Raw genomic sequence first — 22,013 nt, 5'->3', positions numbered from 1 at the left:
AACTCATGAAAGATGAGCTGGGAATTGCAACTGGTAGGACTGAGAGGGCGAAGAAGAACCTGTATCTTTCAAGTTTAAAATCAGTGATGTAATTTTGCTACCATAAAAAACAGGTGAGTTGCTCTTTACAAATGTTAGCCAAAGCACAGGTGAAAAACGTATTTAGGAAGGAGAATGAAAATTGCAAAAAGTTAACAATCTTCCATCCCATATAAAAAATTACAAATAATCTCCAGTTAACGTCCTCAGTTCTTTGGTCTGAATATAGAAGAGTTCTAAGTATGAAAGGGATAAAATCTTGAAACCTCCTCCTCCTGGCAAATTCTGTAAACATTTCTAACAATTCAGTAATGGACTATTGATGCTGACTGTCTGGGTTCCTGAAGGCTGTTTTCTCACTTTCACTGGGGCACCAGAGAAAACTACATATTAAGAGGGGTTTGCCTCCTCCAGGATAGAAGGGTAATAAAATGCCAAAACAATGTTATCTGAGTGAACTATTGATGCACGAGACTTGCCTGCACCTCCAGCTCATTCCTGCAGAAAGGAATTTCTCTCCAGGTCTGATTGGCTGGCTCAGGGGAATGAATGATGTGGCTCCACTTGTATGTGGCAGCCCTCTGTGTGTGCTCCACCAGGAATTTCTGGCATGGTATGCCACAGTCTTTTTCATATTACTTTTAGAACATCTGCTGAATTTTCTTTTGGAAATTGTATTAATTTTGGAACACATATAATGTCAATGCTCTGGGTTAGAATTGCTAGTCTTGAGTGTGAGGGGACCATGTCTCATCAGTACAGGGGTTTGCCCCTCTCAGTCACAAGGCCGTACGCAGTTCAACAACAGACCAGCGCTTTGGGCAATGGCTCTACTGTCTCTTATCTTGTTTATAACCTGGCAGCTGAATTCTGCACTAGCTGCAGCTTCTAAGTGGAATGATAATCCTAATTGTTTAGTACCTATAGAAAGGTTATATGAGGGAATATGGAGTGGCTTATTTGTGTACAGTGAAGAGGAAGTGAAACACAATACATCCTGCTACAAATACTGGATGTCTGGAAGATTACTCTGCTTGGCTAATCAAAATTAGATTAGATTGCCTTCAGCAATTGAAGTGGACCTTGAAACTATGACCTGGGCTTTTTCATGAACTTTGTCACTTCAGAATGTCATATATGGTGGGGGTGGGTTGGTAAAGAGTTATGGAAAGTGAATATTTCCCTCTACTCTCCCCCATTTCTCCATTTTAAAGTATCTTTGATTTATGATTGACAATTGTTGAGCAAAAGATTCCTGCATTGCAGGGGGTTGGACTAGATGACCCTCGTGGTCCCTTTCTAACAATCCCTCGTGGTCCCTTTCTAACAGTCATATGATTCTATGATAATGCAAGTGCATGTGTAAACTTACCCAAAGTACACTAATCAGGTGGAGAGAAACTAAGTCCTGTTCCTGACTCTGAACTACCGAAAAGTTACAAAATAAAAATGGCCTTTCTGTTACTTTAACCTGCATTGTTACCTATCTTTCTTCCTCTTATTTTGCTAGTTCTGTTTTCCTGTTATTTTAAATTCAGCTGAAAATTCAGAAGTTCAGAAATCACCAAGAGGAATCTAGTTTAGGAGATGACCTGCTTCAGCTGAAGAGCTCAGAAGCCTGGAAAAACTCTTGAATAATTTGTTAGGGCCTTCCTTATATGTAGAGTAGCCATTTATGCACTGTCATAAGGAGAGGGTCTGCACCACTGGAAAAAAGAGAATGAAACGGCACGCAAATTTGCACACATATTTATATGACCGTTTATAAATAATTACTGTACTAGAATTTAAAAGTTCACATAATGAATCCAGTTAATTCTTCATAAAGTTTACGCCAAATAAATTAATGTGCCTCCCACCTATATCATCCAAATAAAATATTCCATTAATTTACCCAATAAAACAATTAAATGTTGCACTCCAGTGTTCCAGATCTTGCTCCAAAATCCATGTTCCTTCCATTAGTTACCCTCAATATTACATCCATTTCCTCACCTAAAATCAATTAAGAATGAATAGTGGCAGCAGTGCATGAGTCCCGTCAGGTGGGAATTCTTATTATGAGAGAAAACGCCTAGTGGTGGTTTTTAACTTCTTGCCTTTAACTTCACTGAGCTTGCACTGGCTTGCAGCAATGCCTCACACCTGTGCACCTGGGTATGACACCTGATAGCAAAATGCCCTATTTTTGAACCCTTCCTGCACTGCACTCTTCTACCTGGGCAAACCCTTCCAAGGTCAATAACTTTTCTACATCTTGTGCATGCTGTCTGAAGGATGGGGGACAGGGGCTTTTTGCTGCAGACTGGTTTTTTTAATGGGCAAAAAAAATATCTTAATTTCACATGCACTGGCAATGATGGACCAGGAGCGAAGTCTGGGGTTCATAGTGAATGGCTTGCTGAAAATAGTTGGAGAAACATAATGTGTTTGGGGACCCTGCTGTTCAAATGAGATCCTGTGGACATGGTTTTAAGACTGGATGCCCAGCCACACAGCATACAAACACGCCACAAAATCCCCATTCATACAAGGTGAAAATGAAGCTGAAAGGAGTGAAGGAAATAACTAAAGAAATAATGGTGGCATCTGTACCAATGGTAAATGCTTCAAAGAGAAGTTCATTTCTCACCAAGATGAAATAGGGTCCATGGGACAAGTGATCACAAAACATGAAGTAAAGCTATCTTATTCCATGGATTCTTAAGATCCACAGAGGAAGCTGGTAGAGTATTGTGACGTCAAGTCCAAACAGGCAATGTCTGGTCAATGTAAGCAAAGTCAACTTGTGACAGACTAAGCCTGGTCAATGTAGGCAAAGTCAAGTCACCGCAGGCCAACTTAGTTCAAAGCACGGAAAGCCTAGGAAAGGCAGGCAAAGTCAGGTCCAAAGCATTCTTCACCTCCAAGGGAATACCTCTGGATAAAGCTCTTCTTGGGTATAGGAGAAAGTTGTCTCAGCAGGGAGACTAAAGCCAACTGAAGCCTGATACACACTAACAAGAGATGTAGTTACAGATAGGTAGCCGTGTTGGTCTGCCATAGTCAAAATAAAAAAAATCCTTCCAGTAGCACCTTTAAGACCAACTAAGTTAGTTCTTGGTATGAGCTTTCGTGTGCAAGCACACTTCTTCAGATACACATCTGAAGAAGTGTGCTTGCACACGAAAGCTCATACCAAGAACTAACTTAGTTGGTCTTAAAGGTGCTACTGGAAGGATTTTTTTTATTAAGAGATGTAGTGTTCTTGACCTCAACTCCATGAGGGAACTGGCTGGACCCTGGCCTGATTTTGCCATCTTTGACCTAGAGAGATGCAGGTATTTGCAGGCGACTCCACCTCTGAGTCTTAAAGATAGCAGTAGGGCTGAGTCCTTTGACAGCGAGAACCTTTAGTAAGTTACTGGTGGTTCTCCCCTTAAGTAAGTGGCCTGAGCCTAGTCAGAATCATCCACCATGCACCATAAAGCATTGAGGAGTTAAGTTTCCTACGCTTACATGAATCTCCCTGCCTAGTAAACAATTCCCCTGCCTTTCCCTTCTCCTGTCTCTGGAGAGTCAATCTCAACATTTTGCTTCCTAAACTTCCAATTATTACAAAGACCCCCAGATGAGAAAGCCATAGCAGGGATTGTCCTCTGTTTGATATTTAGGAAGCTGGAAGTTTAAGGAAATGAGTTTAGAAGAAATGGGTTTATTGTTGTCATTGTTAGCTTGCCAAGACCAGTTTGCTTAAAATGTTAACACCACCTTGCAAAGTGAAAGCAAGCAACTTTGTCTTTGATAAAAGATAATATACACATGACTTCCAATTATTATTTTTAAGCGCCCATATAACTAAGAAAAGGTTAGCCTATTTTTGGCTTCTGAAGGCAAATATCGTTCCTGAAATTAAAAACAAAATTTGCTTAGATGTCCCGTATTTGAGATTTATGACTGTGCACTATTTTTATTCATTTTTTACTAAAAAGTAGTTTGTATGTTTTAAAAAACTGTACTTAATATACAGGCCAAGCATGCATACATACATTTAACTTGGAGCAAGTTTTATTTTTTTCAGTTTCAGGTTGAGTTTGAATTCCCACCCTGCTTGGCTCATGAAATGTGTATTTCCAAATCCACTTTCCTTTTCATCTTTGCTTCAGGCAGGCGGTTCATCTTAAAAAAAAGATCAGGGCCTTGGAAGTTAATCAAATCTATTAAACTATAAGTTTTCAAACTAGAAAAACTGCCTTGGGAACTTTGTGATGTAACCAGGGTCAGTCAATCACACGGATTCTGCAATGGAAACTAGCAGGTTTCTCCTGAACTTGATCTTGCAAGGAAAACTGTATGTCCGACCAAAGCAGGGTCAGTGTGCTTCAACAGCAGCCTAACTGCTTTATTTGTGTTAATGTCTGGTTCTGAAAATGCTCTGTATTTACCCGAGGACAAAAATATCTGTGTGCCATTTCTGTCGTCCATCTTTGAGCTGACTGAAGTGCTGCTGGCAGGGCCACATCCCAGGTTTTGGAAGACCTTGGTGCAAGGTGCCTTATGGACCCCTTCCTTGTGTGTTGATATATCTCCTCCTCATTGCGGTCCCTGCTGTCTTTTCATTTGTCCTCTCCCTTTGGGCTCCGTCCACACCGTGGGAGAGGAGAGGGCAAGCTGGATGGAAGCTCCTCCTCCTTGCTGCTCTCACTGTTCACTTGCTAAGTGAGGACAAGTGAACAGGCAGGAAGAGCAAAGAGGGGTAGGGAAATTGGGGATTGGCAGTGGGCCCAGTGCTGAGGCCTCAGCATTGCCTCCTGACACCTACTCCTGATACCTCCTCAGTTCACAGCCTTCTCAGAAGCACTGCTTAACTTGGCCTGTACCACTTGGAGAGGGCTTGCTCAGGAAGCAAGGCAGCTGTGATGGACAGCAGAGGCTGGTGATGCAGTCCTTCAGAATTCCACCAGAGGGCTGGAGCCCCTCTCTGATTGGATACCAAGACAGCTAGTCAGAGGTGGGTGGAGCCAGCAATTTGGGAGGGAGAATAAAAGGAGCCATTTCCGAGGGAGTGGTTAGATAGGACTTGATCTGAGATGGGAGATAGGGTTTGTCTGAGAGAGTTGGTTCAAAATTGAGTTTGACATCCAGCCAGGAACAGTAGAAGCTGTGAGGATACCATCTACTTTGGTCTCATTTCAGTCAGGAGAGGAGACATCTTCTAGAAAGAGAAGACTCCAAGACCAGTTAAGAGGGGTGTGGTGATCCCCTGCATCTGTAATACTATTCAAAATACCTCAGGAGTGTCATTGATAGAATAGGGTAACTGACAGAAAGTACCACCTTGTTTAAGAACCAAAGTATTAAGCTATAGCATCTATGCAACTAACTTAAGGAACTGAAGTGAAGTAATTCTGAGCATTTTCCATCTAGTCTGGACACGTATAATAACTACCTGAAGTGTAATAACTGAACTTAAGTGACTGACATTTAAAAGAAGCTGTGCGTGATTAGTAGCCTGTAACATCCATTAGATTTAGGATAATTATTAATAGGTTAACTGTTTCCTGAAAGGACATTATCTCCTGACACATTCTGTTTTATCCACCTTGTTCTGTGAAATGAATCTATCTTATTTGTTCAACTTCTGCCTTAGTCTTCAAGTATTTAAGATTTCCCTCACAGATAAACCAGAAGATAACTTGTGGTGGTTATTATACAATGTATAAGTAGTTTGGATCCACTGCAGTTGGTATATAGTGATGGGATCTGCTACATAATTGGTGCCAGTGGTGGGATCCGCTACTTCTGAGTTGGTCATGCTCTTCAGCTTCCTTAGCACCAGATGGGAAGGTAGTGCTGGACTTTGTGTTCACCAAAATGGTTCTGTCTCCAGTGAGTGCTGATGTGCTTCTGGCTATTTCAGAAGCAGCGCCTGGTCAGTCTGCAGTGCTATATCCTGCAGTGCGCGTTCTCAGAAAGAAGCCAGCATCATCACAGAAGGCAGTACCTGGGAGATGGCAGGGTGAGCCAGGTGTGACTGCCCTTGTGTTGTGGGGACGCTTGTGCTGACCTAGTTAGTGTACAAGTCTTGAAAGGCTGGCTATTTGTAGCCTCATTTCCTCTATGGAAAAGCAATATATATGCACACGTGGATTTCAGAGTGATCCATAAATTTCCTTATTCTGTTAGTCCGCTACAAACTTCCACTGAAGGTAAGCTTTTTTAAAGAGATGCAATCCTATGCTTACTTGTTGTTGTTGTTGTTGTTGTTTAGTCGTTTAGTCGTGTCTGACTCTTCGTGACCCCCTGGACCAGAGCACGCCAGGCACTCCTGTCTTCCACTGCCTCCCGCAGTTTGGTCAAACTCATGTTCGTAGCTTCGAGAACACTGTCCAACCATCTCGTATGCTTACTTACTAGGGAGTAAGTCCATTAAACACAATAGCACTTACTTCTGAGCAAAACATGCAACTGTATTCTTATTGATTTGAATAACAGAGTTAACCACGTTATGAAATTTCTCATTGAAGTCAGTGTGTTTATCACTGAAATGGATGAACCATAAGCTTGCATACTATTGACTGGATCATACCCAAACTGAAATGTGAGAATCTCTCTTAATTTCTGTTCTATTCATGGGAACTTTTCCATTGTACCATGTAAGGGAAGTCTGCTGCAGGAAACCCGAGACTTTTTTTAAGAGAAACAACAGCACACTGGTTTGGGGGATCTTGTAGTTTTATATTTGCAAGGATACAATTAGCTCACACATATTGTTACTTCCACTACTATTTGAGATAAAACTCATGCTACGTTCTCTTCAAAAGAATTTTCTTTTCTAATGTTATATTTCTATGATCTCCCATGTCGTTTATTCTTTCTGGAAGCAAAGCACAATGTGCGTTGCCAGAGAGGGTGTTGAGTAAAACGTTTGAAAGGTTTTCACATGAAAAAACAATGAATAAAATAAACACAGACTAAGATAGGATTTCTAGATAGGGAGGTGCAGCTGGCACAGGGACCCGGTGGGTGGACATCCTGCCTCCGCTTGCCCTGGAACTCCTAGTTCCCAGGCCAGGTGTGTGAGGGCAGAATTTTCCTGTGCCTGATCATCCCAACTGAAGGTGAACAAAGAGCAAGTGGTGGGGGCTAAGGCCAGAGAGGTCAGCAAGCGTTTGTTGCAGAAGGGACCCAAGGTCAGGAAGAGAGGAGGACATGCTTTGCCTCCAGAAGGTCTCTGGCTCCACCCTTGACCTTTAAAAAAGGATCTGTTTAGAAGGGCTGTGAAAGGTCATTTGCCTGAGATCTTGGAGGGCCACTGCCAGTCAGGATAGACAAGATTGGGCTACATAAGACAAATAACCTGATGTGGTATAAGGATGTTGCTAAACACACTGCCCAAAAGTTCTGTTCTGTAAAATGTGAATAACTCTAAAGCTGGTTTTTATGAACAGAAAGAGAGTGCAGATAGAGGTCCGCTATAGTGTGCTTTGCCAGGGCATGAGTTTGAGGGCAAACCTAGGCATGGGAAGAGGCAGCTTCCTTTGGAAATTCTTTGCCAAGATGATGATGATTTAACAGTATTCCAGACCCTTCAAATGTCCCTATTTTCCAGGGATGTCCTGATTTAAAGAAGCTGTCCTGGTTTCTGATTTGATCCCAGAGCATCCCACTTTTCCTTAGGATGTCCCTCTTTTCATTGGAGAAGTGTTGGAGGGTATGGTATTCATAAGTTACCTTTCAAATGGTGAATGGACGAATCCTGCCCCACCCCTATGTTGAAGTGCAAGCACTGCTGCTAGTTCTCCCACTCTGAACAATATAACGCAACACAATGGCCAATAACAATGGCACTAAACACTGTTGTTGTTTAGTCGTTTAGTCGTGTCCGACTCTTCGTGACCCCATGGACCAGAGCACGGCAGGCACTCCTGTCTTCCACTGCCTCCCGCAGTTTGGTCAGACTCATGTTTGTAGCTTTGAGAACACTGTCCAACCATCTCGTCCTCTGTCGTCCCCTTCTCCTTGTGCCCTCCATCTTTCCCAACATCAGGGTCTTTTCCAGGGAGTCTTCTCTTCTCATGAGGTGGCCAAAGTACTGGAGCCTCAGCTTCACAATCTGTCCTTCCAGTGAGCACTCAGGGCTGATTTCCTTAAGAATGGATACGTTTGATCTTCTTGCAGGCCATGGGACTCTCAAGAGTCTCCTCCAGCACCATAATTCAAAAGCATCAATTCTTCAGCGATCAGCCTTCTTTATGGTCCAGCTCTCACTTCCATACATCACTAGCACTAAACACTATTAATAGACTAATACAGATGATCAGAAATTGCAACCAAAGTCTCTAAGTCTTCTTCACCAGTTGCGGTAGAATAATTCAAAAGTTTGATATATACATAATCTGTCACCAAATATCGCCAGAACAGAGTTTCCAGATAACCAATCTGTTTTGTTCAATGCTTTATCAGCCAATCTTGATCAATTCATCAGCCAGACTTAACAAGCTGAAATTACAATATAATTACAATATACATGCGATGAAACCTGCGTCTGTATAAAATAAAATGCATAATACAATATGCACAACTAAAATACATACCCAATCTTACATGTAAGCAAATATAAAGGCTGTAGAAAATAAGCTCTGGATCAGTGTTCCTATGATACTGTAGTCACTGATGCTAGTAACAAATTGTACTCTGACTGTGATTGCAATCAGGTGATTCCAGCACCTGATTCCCCAAAGATTGTGGGTATCACTCTCACCCTCTTGTGGAAGCAAGGCTGTTGCACCAGCTCCAATCTGTCAGCAATGATGATGATGATGGTGGTGGTGACAGCCAGCAGCATCCAGGCAGGCGAGCTCAGTATCTTTGGTCTCCCTTGAGGAGGAGAGATAGAGTCACCCAGGTGAAATCCTCGCTTGCCTCCCACCCTCAACATAGGACAGAAAGAGCTGGCCCACCTGCTGTTCTACTCCAGTGGCAAGATAGGGAGACTGCCATGGGTCAGGTTGTGCCTGTTGTGTTCCTGGAGGCTTTGTGCCTTAGCGTATCTGAATTGCTCGGATTCTCCAGGAACTCTCCATAGGGCAGCAAGCACGTCTGCATTCTTGGCCTGTGTGCCCTGGAGGCAGGCCGGCCCCAGCCCTGGAAACTTTCAAAGGTTTCCAAGTGAACGTTTTTATTATGTGGGTGGACCCTTGATTCACTTGATTAAATGGTGAAATTGATCCCTGGAATGTGTGTGGGTCTCCTAACCTGCATTTAAAAACAAAGGTTATAATATGCAAACTATTAACAAGGTGCAAGAATATTGAACTGAATTTATGTACGATGTAAAGAAAATTGTCACTTTAGCTAAATTACTGTGATAGAATTATTTGATTATTGTTTTTGGACTCCTAAGCTTCTCTTGGTGTAAAAAGAGAAGCACCTTCTTACGCAATCCTTTACATTTATTGGTTGTAAAGCTGATGTGTGCCTAGAAGATCAGATTATTTAAGGTTAATTGTTTAATTGGATTGTTTTGCACTTTTTTCTAATTTACTACAAGGTTCAGGGTGCAAATCCTTGCACCTTTACTCAGAAACCAGAAGGGCTTGTCTCCAAAGAAGGTATCCCTAGAATTGCAGATTTTCTCTGCAGTTTAAAGCCATGACTACTGGGAAGTTAACATACCGGGCTTTATATATTTATGAGTTTATTTCCAAATCTGCCTCCCGCTTTTTGACAATTATCCCCAAAGTGGGACATAATAAAGATACTGGAAGCGAAAGTTTAATTAACAATTACAATACAATATGAAAATAGTAAAAATGTAATTAGCATAACAGGAGCAAGGTCTACAATTCCAAAAACACCAAGCGGGTTCTCAGTATCCATTACACTAATATAGAGCACCATCAGTGTGCCTTAGGTCTACCTTTGCAGTCTAAATTTTGACTGTGGGGTGAAACGACAAAAGCAGGTGAGGGAAGGCAGGCTAACAAGTAGCAGGCAAACTTGAATAGTGCCCCTCAGCACCACAAGGTGTGTGAACCACTAAGGCAACTCTGAGCTCATCCACACCTCTGCTTGCTACGTGACTTCCAGTCATAGGCCTGGGAGGTTTAACTTGGTCTCGCCACTTTCCCTAGGAAAACTCGCTGATTACTGCTGAATCGGAACAAACGTCAATTTGCAGAAAACGTGATTGAAGTTTGCTCTGTAGGTTTTCCTGGGGACAGTGCCAGGACAAAAAAAAAAAAAGCTCTCAAACCCATGCGTAGAAATAAGGGGACAAACGGAAATGTGGATGAGCCCCAAGATTTGCCGCAAAATCATGTCAACAGACCAAGTTCTTCTCTTTGTGCTCCACACACTGTTCAGATCATTGCTGTGCATGGAGGCCTCCTCCTTGAAGGCGTCCCATAGGCAGTGGTCAATAAAAATCAACAATATAAAATTCATAGTAATACAGTAACCACAGTAGCCGGCTGTATGCACCAACTAATATTATTGGTCCCAAACGCCTGTGCACGTAGGTTTTCACCATGCACATAATTCCATGACTTGTTTCTGAGGCAAAGCTGTTCCACTTGGTGAATTAACTTATCTTTACTGGTATGAATGCCCCATTTAATCAATAGCAACTCTCATTGATTTTAATTGTTGTAAGCTACATCTCAGGAAAGAGAGCCAAGTGGTGTGCGTGCCTTGATGCTGAGGACACCAACAGACAACATTCCAAAAATTTCCCTGACGTAGCCAAGATACATGGTTATAAAATGAGCAAAATCATTTCCTTTATCAAATAAATGTGAAGTGCAGAATGAAATTTAGAAGACCATCTGTTATCACGCATTATGTGTTATTCATTGTTCTGCTTATATATTGCTTTCTTTATATATTTTTCTCCACACCACTCTGAAAATGTTAAATGTAAAGCGGTATATAAATGTTTAAAATCAATTCATTAAATTAAGGTAAGATGAGTAGCCAGGGATGAATCTATGAGGAGGGTAATTGCCAACTGTAAGGCTAGGAGTGGAGTCCTGTGCAGACTTGCATGGAGGTAAGACCCACTGAAATCAGTGGGGCCTATTTCTGAGAAAAACTGTCATTGGGGGTTTTAATGCTGTAACACACATTATAGTTAGAGCCAGTGTACACAGTCAGCAGAACCGTGATAAAGTGCAGCCACATGACTTTAGGCTGTAGGTGTTTGCCCATATGAATTCTTCCTGCATAAAAATACCTGTCATGTAAAAACAAACCAAAAATAGTATGACAGGAGAGAAGGTTCAACCATCTTCCTCACATGCCATTTATATTGTTACAAAAGTTGGGTGCCACCCCCACTCTCTGCCAGGGGGTTCCAGATGCTCACCCAGATTTTATGCTCCTTTGGAGAACTGAAGACACAGCAGAGACTGTCATGGATTTTAGAAGTATGTTTTATTTACATATTTACACCTTTAGTCTGCATGGAAGGAGCTCAGATCCTACAGCATGGTCATTTCAGGGGGACTTGTTCCCCACGCCTTGCTCTAAAGTAGCTTTTTTCCTGACACCTCAAACACACCTCAAACACCATGGCAATCTCTGCCTGCCCAGGCCCCATTCCTCTTAGATGGGCCATCCACCCCTTTTGTCCTATTAATGCCACTATCCCAGGTGAGGGTCTGGCTTGGAAACAAGTTTAGCCTGTATTTTCCTGCTGTCCTGCAATCTTCCCTTCAATGTGCAATCAAAATCCTACAGTTTATTAATTTCTAAGGTTTAGGGGGGTCCCCCAAATCTATAACACCATGTATATGTGTGTAGGAGTCCTTTTTTCTTTCGCTAGAAGAACATAGACTTGGGTTTGACCTAAACAGTTTGGGACCAGATTGCCCATATAATCCTGGCCAAGAACTGAGCCCTTTCATGGTTGCTCTTCTCTCTGACCTTTCACAGGTGTTCATGAGGTGACAAGGTAGGAGAGGGCCTTTTCTGGGGTGTCCCTCTGACTCCTGAGCTCCCCCTCTGGGAAATCTGTAGGGTTCCTTGGCGTAACTTTTAAATCAAGATTTTGAATACTCGTAGATAATTTGGCTACTGTGGGTTTTGTTGCTTTCCCTTGCATGTTTATATATTGTTTTTCATTTTTAGTATACATTACTCTGATTTCTCTTAGGGATCAGGATAGATATTATTTTAGACAAGCAAATAAATGAGCTTGCACCCCCATCTATCAAATCTACAACCAAAGTGGTAGATTCCAGGAAAAGTGCTACCATTTGAGGGTCCTGGTTGTATAAATTTTCCTGGAGTTAGTGGCAATGTTGAGAGGCATTATTCTCTTCCTGAATCACAGTGTCTATTTCATAACTGAAGCATAAAATGTTGTGGTAGTTTATTACCAGGTGACAATAGCATTTTATTCCTGGCATTTTTGCCATACCCTGGTGGTTTTGAAATCCATATCCTCAGAATGGCAGACACCAATTTGTGTTTAACTAAACCACTGAGCCTTGGGCTTGCCGATCAAAAGGTCAGCAGTTTGAATCCCCGCGATGGGGTGAGCCCCCATTGTTCGGTCCCAGCTCCTGCCAACCTAGCAGTTCAAAAGCACGTCAAAGTGCAAGTAGATCAATAGGTACCGCTCTGGCGGGAAGGTAAATGGCGTTTCCGTGCGCTGCTCTGGTTCGCCAGAAGCGGCTTAGTTATGCTGGCCACATGACCCGGAAAAACTGTCTGCGGAGTGGACAAACACCAACTCCCTCAGCCTGTAAAGCGAGATGAGCGCCACACCCCAGAGTTGTTCGCGACTGGACTTAACTGTCAGGGATCCCTTTACCTTTACCTTTTAAAATAATGTACATTTTATGATAGCATTTAAAAATAATAACCTCATGGTCACACATGAGGCAGGAAGCAACACAGATAATCCTCGGTAAAATTAGATTCTCAATGTGCCTCATAAACAAGGAAAAAGCCAAAAGCCACAGTAGGGCAATACCTTTCTTAGGACCAACTAAAATATCACAAAGCAGTGAACAACAATTTAATATGATGGATATGCCAGCCCCACCCGCCGTCTTCAACCACAAATTGACAGACATGCAACGGACCACCTGAACAAAGCTCACAGACCATCATTGGGGGACCTCTGCTCCAGTACTTTGGAGAGCTAGGATTGTTAATTCTGGCATGACAAACCATCAGGAGGACAACGATTCAGTATAATCACATTGGGAGCTGTTGGCTTTGCTTCCCAACCCCCTTTCTTCCTTCCTGGTGAAAAAAGTAACCTGCAACTCTAACAAGTCACTGACTTTATAACCTGGCACAGTGAAGTAGTGCCTGGACTAAAAGATGTGTTCCCAGCTCCTCTTGCAATGCCATAGAACAGGGGTCAGCAAACTTTTTCAGCAGGGGGCTGGTCCACTGTCCCTCAGACCTTGTGGGGAGCTGGACTATTTTTTATTTTTATTTTTTTGGAGGGGGGAATGAACGAATTCCTATGCCCCATAAATAACCCGGAGATGCATTTTAAATAAAAGGAAACATTCTACTCATGTAAAAACACGCTGATTCCTGAACTGTCGTTATTGGATTTAGAAGGTGATTGGGCCGGATCTGGCCCCCGAGCCTTAGTTTGCCTACCCATGCCATAGAAGATGCAGAAGAAGAGTTTGGATTTGATATCCCACTTTATCACTACCCGAAGGAGTCTCAAAGCGGCTGACATTCTCCTTTCCCTTCATCCCCCACAGCAAACACTCTGTGAGGTGAGTGGGGCTGAGAGACTTCAGAGAAGTGTGACTGGCCCAAGGTCACCCAGCAGCTGCAGGTGGAGGAGCGGGGAAGCGAACCCGGTTCCCCAGATTACGAGTCTACCGCTCTTAACCACTACACCACACTGGCTCTCGCGTGTCATTGGAGAACTGCATACCAGCAGCCTCTGCAATATGGGTATGTCAGATGTGCAGTGTAGTCACTAAACGCTTCTGAGGCAACATGCTTCTGAATCCCAGTTGCTGGAAACTGCAGGGGGGAAAAGTTCCTCTTGCGTTTGGGTCCTGCTTGTGGCTTCCCGTTGGGGCATCTGGTTGGCCACTGTGAGAACAAGATGCTGGACTCGGTGGGTACTTAGCCTAAGCCAGGGGGCTCTTCTTAGGTTCTGACGTTTTATTTTCTCCACCACTTAGGCTGGACTGAAACATCTTTCCCTTGGAAGCATGAGAGACATGGCAGCACTGCTTCCCACTTCACCAGGAGAAGCCCAGGGAGAGCCAAGCTGTGGCTTCCCACTGTGCCACAGCGATCCACTTTCCTGACGTTTAGTCCTGCTGTGGGGAGAGGTGACCTTCTCTGGCCAGCTCCCATAGCACCAAGATAACTTGCAGGATTTTAAAAACATTGAAAAGAGAGGAGTAAAACCTGAGATGTAATACTAGTTCCTGAATGATATTAAGATAACTCCTTGGTTGCCCTGAGATGGCAGGAGCAAAGGCATGCTTCACTTCTGCCAGGGAATGTGCCATGTCTTGAGGCTGCCACCCAGCTGCTTGGGACCACAATACCCACCAGCCTGTGTCTTGCCTGGAGAAAGGCTGCCTTCGGGCAGAAGCGCACAAGCTACAAGGGTTGCCGTGAGTGCATTAAATAAAGAGATGTGCAAGTCTGAGAGAGCCAAACTTCCCTGTCCTGGGAAAATTCTTCACCTTTTTCTGACACGTGCCAAAGAAAGCATTATTTTGTTTTTTTACGTGTGGTGGGCTCATTGCAGGTAGGGGCCCTTCCGTTCCTCCTCCAAGACGTTGCAGGCATCTGACATGAGCCGGGGTGGGGAATCAAATCCTTGCAGTCGTCCCCACGCCAGAAGTCTGAACTAGGTGCGCAATTCAAGCTCTATTTCGATTCTTGCTGCAAGAATCGCTTATCTCGCAGTGTTGGTCAAATGCTGGCTGCCTGGCGGAGCTGCAGGCGGCCCCCTTGGAGCTTCAGGGCCACTTCCACAACCCCTTTTGCTAAACCGAGAAGTCTCTCTCTTCCTGCCGCGATCCTCTTCCACGCTCGCTCCCTTATCTCTCCGGGGAGATGTTTGAACTCCCACGCCAAGTGGCCTGGCCGGGAAGGTGGGCGGGCGAGTGGCGCAAATGGGCTCGGCGTGCAGCTTTCCCCGGGTGCCCGGCTCGCACCGCCTCCGAGGGATCGGGACCCCAGTCCGGCGGCGGACTCCCGCTTGCTCCTCATCCGCCGCGGCTTGCTGGGCGCTGGGCACAGGCGCCGGCTCCTGGGGAAGAAGGCGGACACCGGGCTCGGGCTCGGAAGACGCAGAGCGGCGAGCAGCGCTGGCGGAAACCGGCGCGCTTCCGACGGTGGTTCGGTTTCCCTGCTGGGGGAACCGGGGCCAGGCTCCCCGGCTTCCTCCGCAGAGGAAGGAAGGGGCGAGCAGCGATCCTCCGGACGCCGCGCCCCCGCGCCGCTTTCCTGGGCGCCCGGCCAAGTGGATGGCTGGGGCCCCCCGGGGCCGGGGAAGAGCCCTGGGCGGCGGGGCCCCGCTTGGGGCACGAGGGCTCCGCCGAGGAGGCTCCTCCCCTCGGGGGCGGGGGGCACAGCATAAAGGCGGCGGCGTGGCCGATCCCTGCCGGCCGTGCGCGCTGGGGCAGACGCTGTGCGCTCGCCGCTCCCTCCCGCTGCCCTCGCCGCCCGCCGCCCGGAAGGTCTCTGCCCCGCTGATGGGTCCGGCCAGGATGAGGCCGCGGCCGCCCTGGGGGCTCCTGCTGGGCTTGCTGCTGCTGCTGCTGCCCGGCGCCGCGGGGACGGAAGAGGCGCCGCCGGAGCACACAAGCGAGGGCTTCCAGATCGTCACCTTCAAGTGGCATCACGTGCAGGCGCCCTACATCATCGTCCTGTGGATCTTCGTCGCCAGCGTGGCCAAGATTTGTGAGTGGGCCAGCCTCTTCCATGCCTTCTCCCCCCGTCCCCCCCTCCACTCCTTTTGTACTCCGCCTTGGCGAATGGGTACAAAAACTGAATTGGTGCTCCTTAACTTTCTGAATAGTTTTCCCCCCGCTGGAGAATCTGGAAGATATAATTCTGTCCCTGCCCGGGGATTGCTCTCTGGGGCGTCTTGCTTTTCTCTCCAGTGCCTGCAGCGCGCTCTTGGAAGAGCGGCTGGGCAGATCGGTGCTGCTCCTTGGCCGGGTTGCCAGCTTCACATCCCCCAGACCAGAGATGCTTCAGGCTCCTGCCATGTTCCATATATGTAGCTGTTTTGCAATGAATGAAAAGTGCTCTTTCTGCTCCGTGAAGCATCTTTGGCCGACCCCATTAGGCACTGAAGGGCATTGCTCTCCTGTAAAAGGTGGGGAAGAAAGAGTGCAGTGTGGCAGTTTGAGAGAAGGAGAGGCGGACCGTGCAACTGTAGTGGGCTTGGTAAAAGGAGCTCAGGCAGTAGGAGAGAGAAGGAGGAAGAGAGCAAGCTTTTTACCTATAGAAGGTTCAGTCCCACCTGGTCGCACCCGCCCAGCACCAGCTGAAAGGATCCAATGCAGCTGGACTGAAAACGTCCCTGCCTGAGAACACCAGCAAGACCAGTGACCAGACAACATTGGGCTAGATGGAATCAGTGGTCTGACCTGGCTGCTCCATGCAGGCGGGTGTTGGTGATGGCCCAGGACATGGTGCCAAAGGCAGGGGGGAATGCACCCCTGGTGGGGCTTATGAATGAAATTGCTGATAATTTGCTGTCCCTTACTTGTACTCCAAAATAACTGCCAGAGACAGGCCACTTCACTCTGCTGATGTCAAGCTGGCCTTTTGCACTGCAAATAATAATAATAATTTATTAAATTTGTATACAGCCCTTCATCCGCAGATCTCAGGGCTGTTCACAACATAGAAATACAATATAGAAGCATCAAATACGTGATAATAGCAAGAACAAAAAACAAATCAATAACCCCCTCCCCAAAACACATTTAAAAGGGGTGTAAGATGACACAAATAATTGTGTCAATGGGGGTTATGTAGGCAAACTTCTCAGTGTCTCATGCCTCTGGGCGCATTGCTCAGGTTTCTTTTTAAGCCTAGCAGTTAGGATTTCCCTGTGAGTAGAATTATTAACATCCGAGCAGTTTGTAATGATGTTCCCTGGATTATAAAATTCCACATTTAATTGTGATGCTTTGCTGCAATGGTGTTAGGGTTTCATAAGCACCGGCTGCAGACTACCTGCTTCTGCCCACCTGGCTAGGACCACCAGCTCCCTCTGCATTTTCCATGTGAATATGGAAGACCAATTTGCATTTTATTTTATTTTTCAGTCAAGGGACAAAAAAGGTAGCCAGGTTTCAATGGCACACGTGTCTAGTGCGGGTGTGTTTAATGACGAAGGATTCCTCCAATAAGCACAAGTAGGGGCTGATTCAATGTGCGTATTTTGCCATCTTAAAGTCTCATACTTTTTGTGCTTGATTTGAAGTGTGAATTGGCCGTGAGGTTTGGGAAGTTGGTGAACTATAACATGGGCAGACGGCTGCATTTCTTGACCTCTATTACAATAACTTAGGGTGTCATGCTGGGACTTGGGAGACCAGGGTTCAAATCCCCCACTTGGCCATGAAGCTCACTGGGTGACCTTGGGCCAGTCACTCAGCCTAACCTTTGAGCTCCTTGGAGAAAAAAGTGGGATACAGATAGCTCAGTCAGTAGAGCGCGAGACTCTTAAACTCAAGGTCACAGGTTCAAGCCCCATGTTGGGCAAAAAGATTCCTGCATTGCAGTAGGTTGGACTAGATGACCCTCGTGGTTCCTTCCAACTTTACAATTCTATGATTCTATGAAATACAGCAAGGAAAATGAATGAATGAATGAATGAATGCATAGCATAATAACAACACCTAGTATTTTCCACATGTCTTACGTGCGATAACCCTTCAAGATGGGTCAGCATTACTCTTCCTTAGATGGGAGTGGGGAAAGGCTGAGCCTATAGTCACCAAGAAAGTTAATGGCAGAACTGAGATTTGAGCCAGGTATTCCTATCTCCTAATTCATATTCCAAACCAAAGCACTGCACCAGTTCATTGTGTTGGTAGCCAAAGAGACAACAGGGTTTATATACGTTTTTTAAAACATCAGATTAGTATGGATGGACAAAAAATATGAGGCAAACTATTACTCTTCACATGAGTATGGAGTTTGTTTGGTGTGCATTTGTGTGTGGGAAAGAGAGAAGGTAGAGGGGAAGATCCTTTAATTGTGCATGCTGACTGTATCCCCTTGCATATTTTATTGAGCAATGAATACACCTTTAAATAGAGTGAGACTCACCCCGGAGGGTGATCTCACCAATCCAATTCCCATTAACAGAGGTGTCCGACAGGGTTGTATATTGGCTCCATTCCTGTTCAACTTGTTCATAAGCGATATGAGGACTCCCCTAATAGAGGCTCAAGAAAGGATTCATGCACCCCGCCTAGCACTTTATCGCTGCCCTTTGTTACTGTATGCGGATGACGCAGTCATCCTTTCCTTTTCTAGAGTAGGTCTCAGGAGGGCCTTAAAAATTTTTGGATCGTACTGTAACGCAAATTCCCTTACAATTAATTATGGAAAATCTAAGATCCTAATTTTCTCAAAGAGCCGGAAACTCCATAATTGGAGAATTGATGGGAGAGTCATCGAACAAGTCTATAGATTCCAATACTTGGGAGTTTGGTTACAACATAACCTTAGATGGAAGGCCCATGTAGCCTATGTTACAAATAGAGCCAAAGCTATCTCCTTGGCGATCTTGCGATTCTTCTTCACCGATGGGGCCCTTCATATCCCATCGGCGTTGAAAGTCTTCAAGGCCAAGGTGATCCCGACAATTGCCTATGCCATCTCAATTTGGGGGACTTTTGTCAATCTATCTCACCTAGAGGTTATTCAAAATCAGTTTTTAAGAGGGATATTGAAACTGCCCAACTGTGTAAGTAATACAGCGTTACGCATGGAACTTAATACTGTATCCCTGGAAAACGCTCTGTGGAAGCACATACTTTGTCACTGGTTATCTCTATGGCACAATCTCCCAAACTTGTACTTGATACAATGTATGTGGAGAGATGATTTCCAGAGCCCATGGGTAAAAAATTTACAGCTGAAAATAACGGCAATGGGAATCTCCCCATCCAAATTACTAGAGCAGGACATAGTTCCAGCTAAAAGAACAGTAACCTGTAAACTAGAGGAGATGGACTTGCAGCAGAAAATGGTCTTGGGCAATGGTACCTGCTCACCTCTAAACCTTGGTTTATCACCCCTCTTAAGGCTCCCAAACTATTTGAATTCCTTAACTTCTTCGGCTCATAGATATGCCTTTGTAAAGGCAAGATTCAACACCTTCCCATCGAACATGCTGAGAAATAGATTCTCCAATGGACAGATATCGCTCTTATGTGATTGTAATTGTGGGGCACCGGAATCGTTGCATCACATAATTTTTGACTGTGCTTTTCACTCATCGGCCAGGAGCAAGTTTCTTGCCCAATATCTAAAGGGAATTGCCGATGATACGAATGAAGCCAAACTGAGATATCTATTAAATGATGATGACCCCCTAAGATCACTCACGGTTGCCAGATTCTTGATCAGTGTCCTATCCCTAAAGAAGAGAAACGGACTCCTGTGTGGCTCGGAAAATCCCTTTAAACCATGATCTATGTTTTAGGATGTAACTAGGTGAATCACCATTGATGTCTTCTATTGATTTGTGAGCAGATGGTGATGGTTATGTTACAAATTTATTGCAACGTATGATGTTGGTCTTTGGTTTTTGTTCTGCTTTGGTTCTTGTCTGTTTTTTGTAAGTTTTGACGGTTTTAAATTTGGAGGTTCAAGTACATTATGTTGGTATGGGAAACTGTCGTGTGACGGGCCAATGGCCGTAATAAAGATCAATCCAATCCAATACACCTTTAAAGAGCCCTGGAGGTGTAATACATTTGTTTTCAGCGGATAATGTGTTGCTGACAAATTCTGTACTGTTTTCACTCTGGTGCTGGTTATCCTGTGAAATACAGAAAATTGCAGCTGGGATCTTAGGCTTCCTGAGGGAGTGCCCCACTTTCCTGAACCTCCCTTTAACTTTCTGTCAATTGGCTTCGCCGCAGCTTTGCTGGTGTTTCTCACAGGAAGCGCTTAGCATGCAGTGGGCAAACGGATGCCCCTAAAAACCCACCATGGACATGTTTAGCTTACCTCTGAGTGTTCAGAAATGCAACACTGCCCTTCACTCTTTATGCATTTGTTGTGGGGAAACACCAGAACAACTTCAGTGTAGCTGTGGCAGACACAGGTCTTGTGTGAAATTAGACATCATGCAGGAGCTGTAGGGCAGGGTCCCACCATGTCCTTCCCACCCCCCTGTATGTTAGGCACTGGGGACTGAATCTTTTGCAGAGCAGGGGCAGTGAGGAAGGGAGGCTGTTCTCCATGATACCACTCTTTTCTGATCTCCCACCAAAACTTCTGTTGGCTCTGCAGGGGGGGAAATCCAGGCAACATTCATTTGAATATTCTTGGTCTTCTGTTATTGATATTGCCTTACAGCCTCATGTTTAACAGGATCTTCCAAATCTGCAGTGAATTGCACTTTAAGCAAGACTGGCCAGAATGCTGGGAAGCAACCAAGCAGAAAATATTTCATTTTGGTTTTATTTTCTGGAATGAGTAGCTGAATGTGCTTGTCCAGGTTAGGGATTGAAATGGTGTAGTTTCAGGTCTGGTTTTTGCATTATAGGATAACAATAGAAAGAAATAGCCTCTTCTTTGTGATTCTATAGTTTGTAAGCCTTTCCAACACTGCTGTTGGTTAGAAATGTGATACAGTTTCTGTGCCCTGAGTAGCTGCTGAGCTGCTCTTGGTCTTACACACAGGGTAAGTTGCTTGATGAAATAATTTGGCTATGATAATGATGATGTAGTAGTAGCAGCAGCAGCAGCAACAGCAGCTCCTCCTTCTATAGATAGATAGATAGGAGGTCAGTTTGATCAGCCCTTTGGACAGAAATGACCATGTAGGAGTTGGGAGCAGCAGCATCTGTTGCTCAACAGTGCCAGTAGAAGAATATTTCCGAGCTTTGGAAATTTCTGCCTGTTGTGTTCTATTTGCCTGCAAACCTAAAATGCTTCCTTGGGAGCAAGTCCCATGGAACTCAGTAGGACTTATTCCAAATAAAAATGTGTAGGATAGCTCTGTGAATCTGGGACTTAAAAGTGTGCAACTTTAGCTGGACAGCACACACAAGATCCAAGTACAGTACAGGCTGCATGCAGTTGTTTGTAATTTTTTCTATACCTTTTAGAAGAAAGGCAGCTGTAGAACGGCAGTGATGGGTTGTTGGGTGGGAGCAGATTCTTCTGGCCTGCTCAAAATTCAAAGAACCATAGAATTGTAGAATTGGAAGGGACCTTGAGGGTCATTTGGTCCAACCCCCTGCAGTGCAGAAATCTCAACTAAAGCATCCATGGCAGACGGCCATCCAACCTCTGCATAAAAATCTCCAATTTAATTATTCAAATATTTGATTTCTATACTACTTAGTAAATTTTAAAAAATCTCTTAAGTGGTGTACAAAAAAACTGAAACAACAACAGATAACTTAAAATATTACAAAAATACACAGTTACATATAGAAATGTGACTTTAATACAAAGTTAGTAACCTACATAAACCAATATCAATTCAATTTCTTTCTGACACACTTTCAGGCTTATTGCTATGAGAAGGGTGCCTGGAAACAAAACAGCAGACTACAACAACTGTAGTCTGTTGTTCTTGGCTTACTTTTTATTGTCAGGTCCAAGGTGGATGGTCCTTCCTCAGGCCAGGGGCAGATTTAGGGCAGCTGAGGAAGGTGCCTTCTCAAAGCCAGGTAAGCACGGGGAGGGAGAAACGTGCTAGGAGGAAGGCACGCTTGGCAAATCCACACCATGATCAGCTCCCGCCTGGAAACCAATGTCCCCACTCTGCA

The 22,013-nt window shown here is 44.7% G+C and overlaps 1 protein-coding gene across 3 annotated transcripts in view; it reads left to right on the top strand.

Moving 5' to 3' along the window:
* SLC9A3 (solute carrier family 9 member A3) overlaps positions 1-22,013 on the top strand; it is a gene marked incomplete at its 3' end in the record, with an annotated part of 109,752 nt that overhangs the window by 36,293 nt on the left and 51,446 nt on the right. For 2 of the 3 annotated variants that reach the window (XM_080976651.1, XM_080976652.1), the window contains exon 1: positions 15,665-15,933. The exons of the other annotated variant lie outside the window; for it this stretch is intronic. In XM_080976651.1, the coding sequence (XP_080832777.1) occupies positions 15,726-15,933 (208 nt within the window). In that variant the 5' untranslated portion in view covers positions 15,665-15,725. Of the gene's footprint in view, positions 1-15,664; positions 15,934-22,013 lie in introns of those variants that run through there. 3 annotated transcript variants of the gene reach the window in all.

Source organism: Podarcis pityusensis, assembly GCF_964106645.2.
Source record: "Podarcis pityusensis genome assembly, chromosome: 13".
Lineage (NCBI taxonomy): Eukaryota > Metazoa > Chordata > Lepidosauria > Squamata > Lacertidae > Podarcis > Podarcis pityusensis.
Note: the sequence above shows the minus strand (reverse complement) of the source record. Positions and strands in the feature narration are given on the sequence as shown.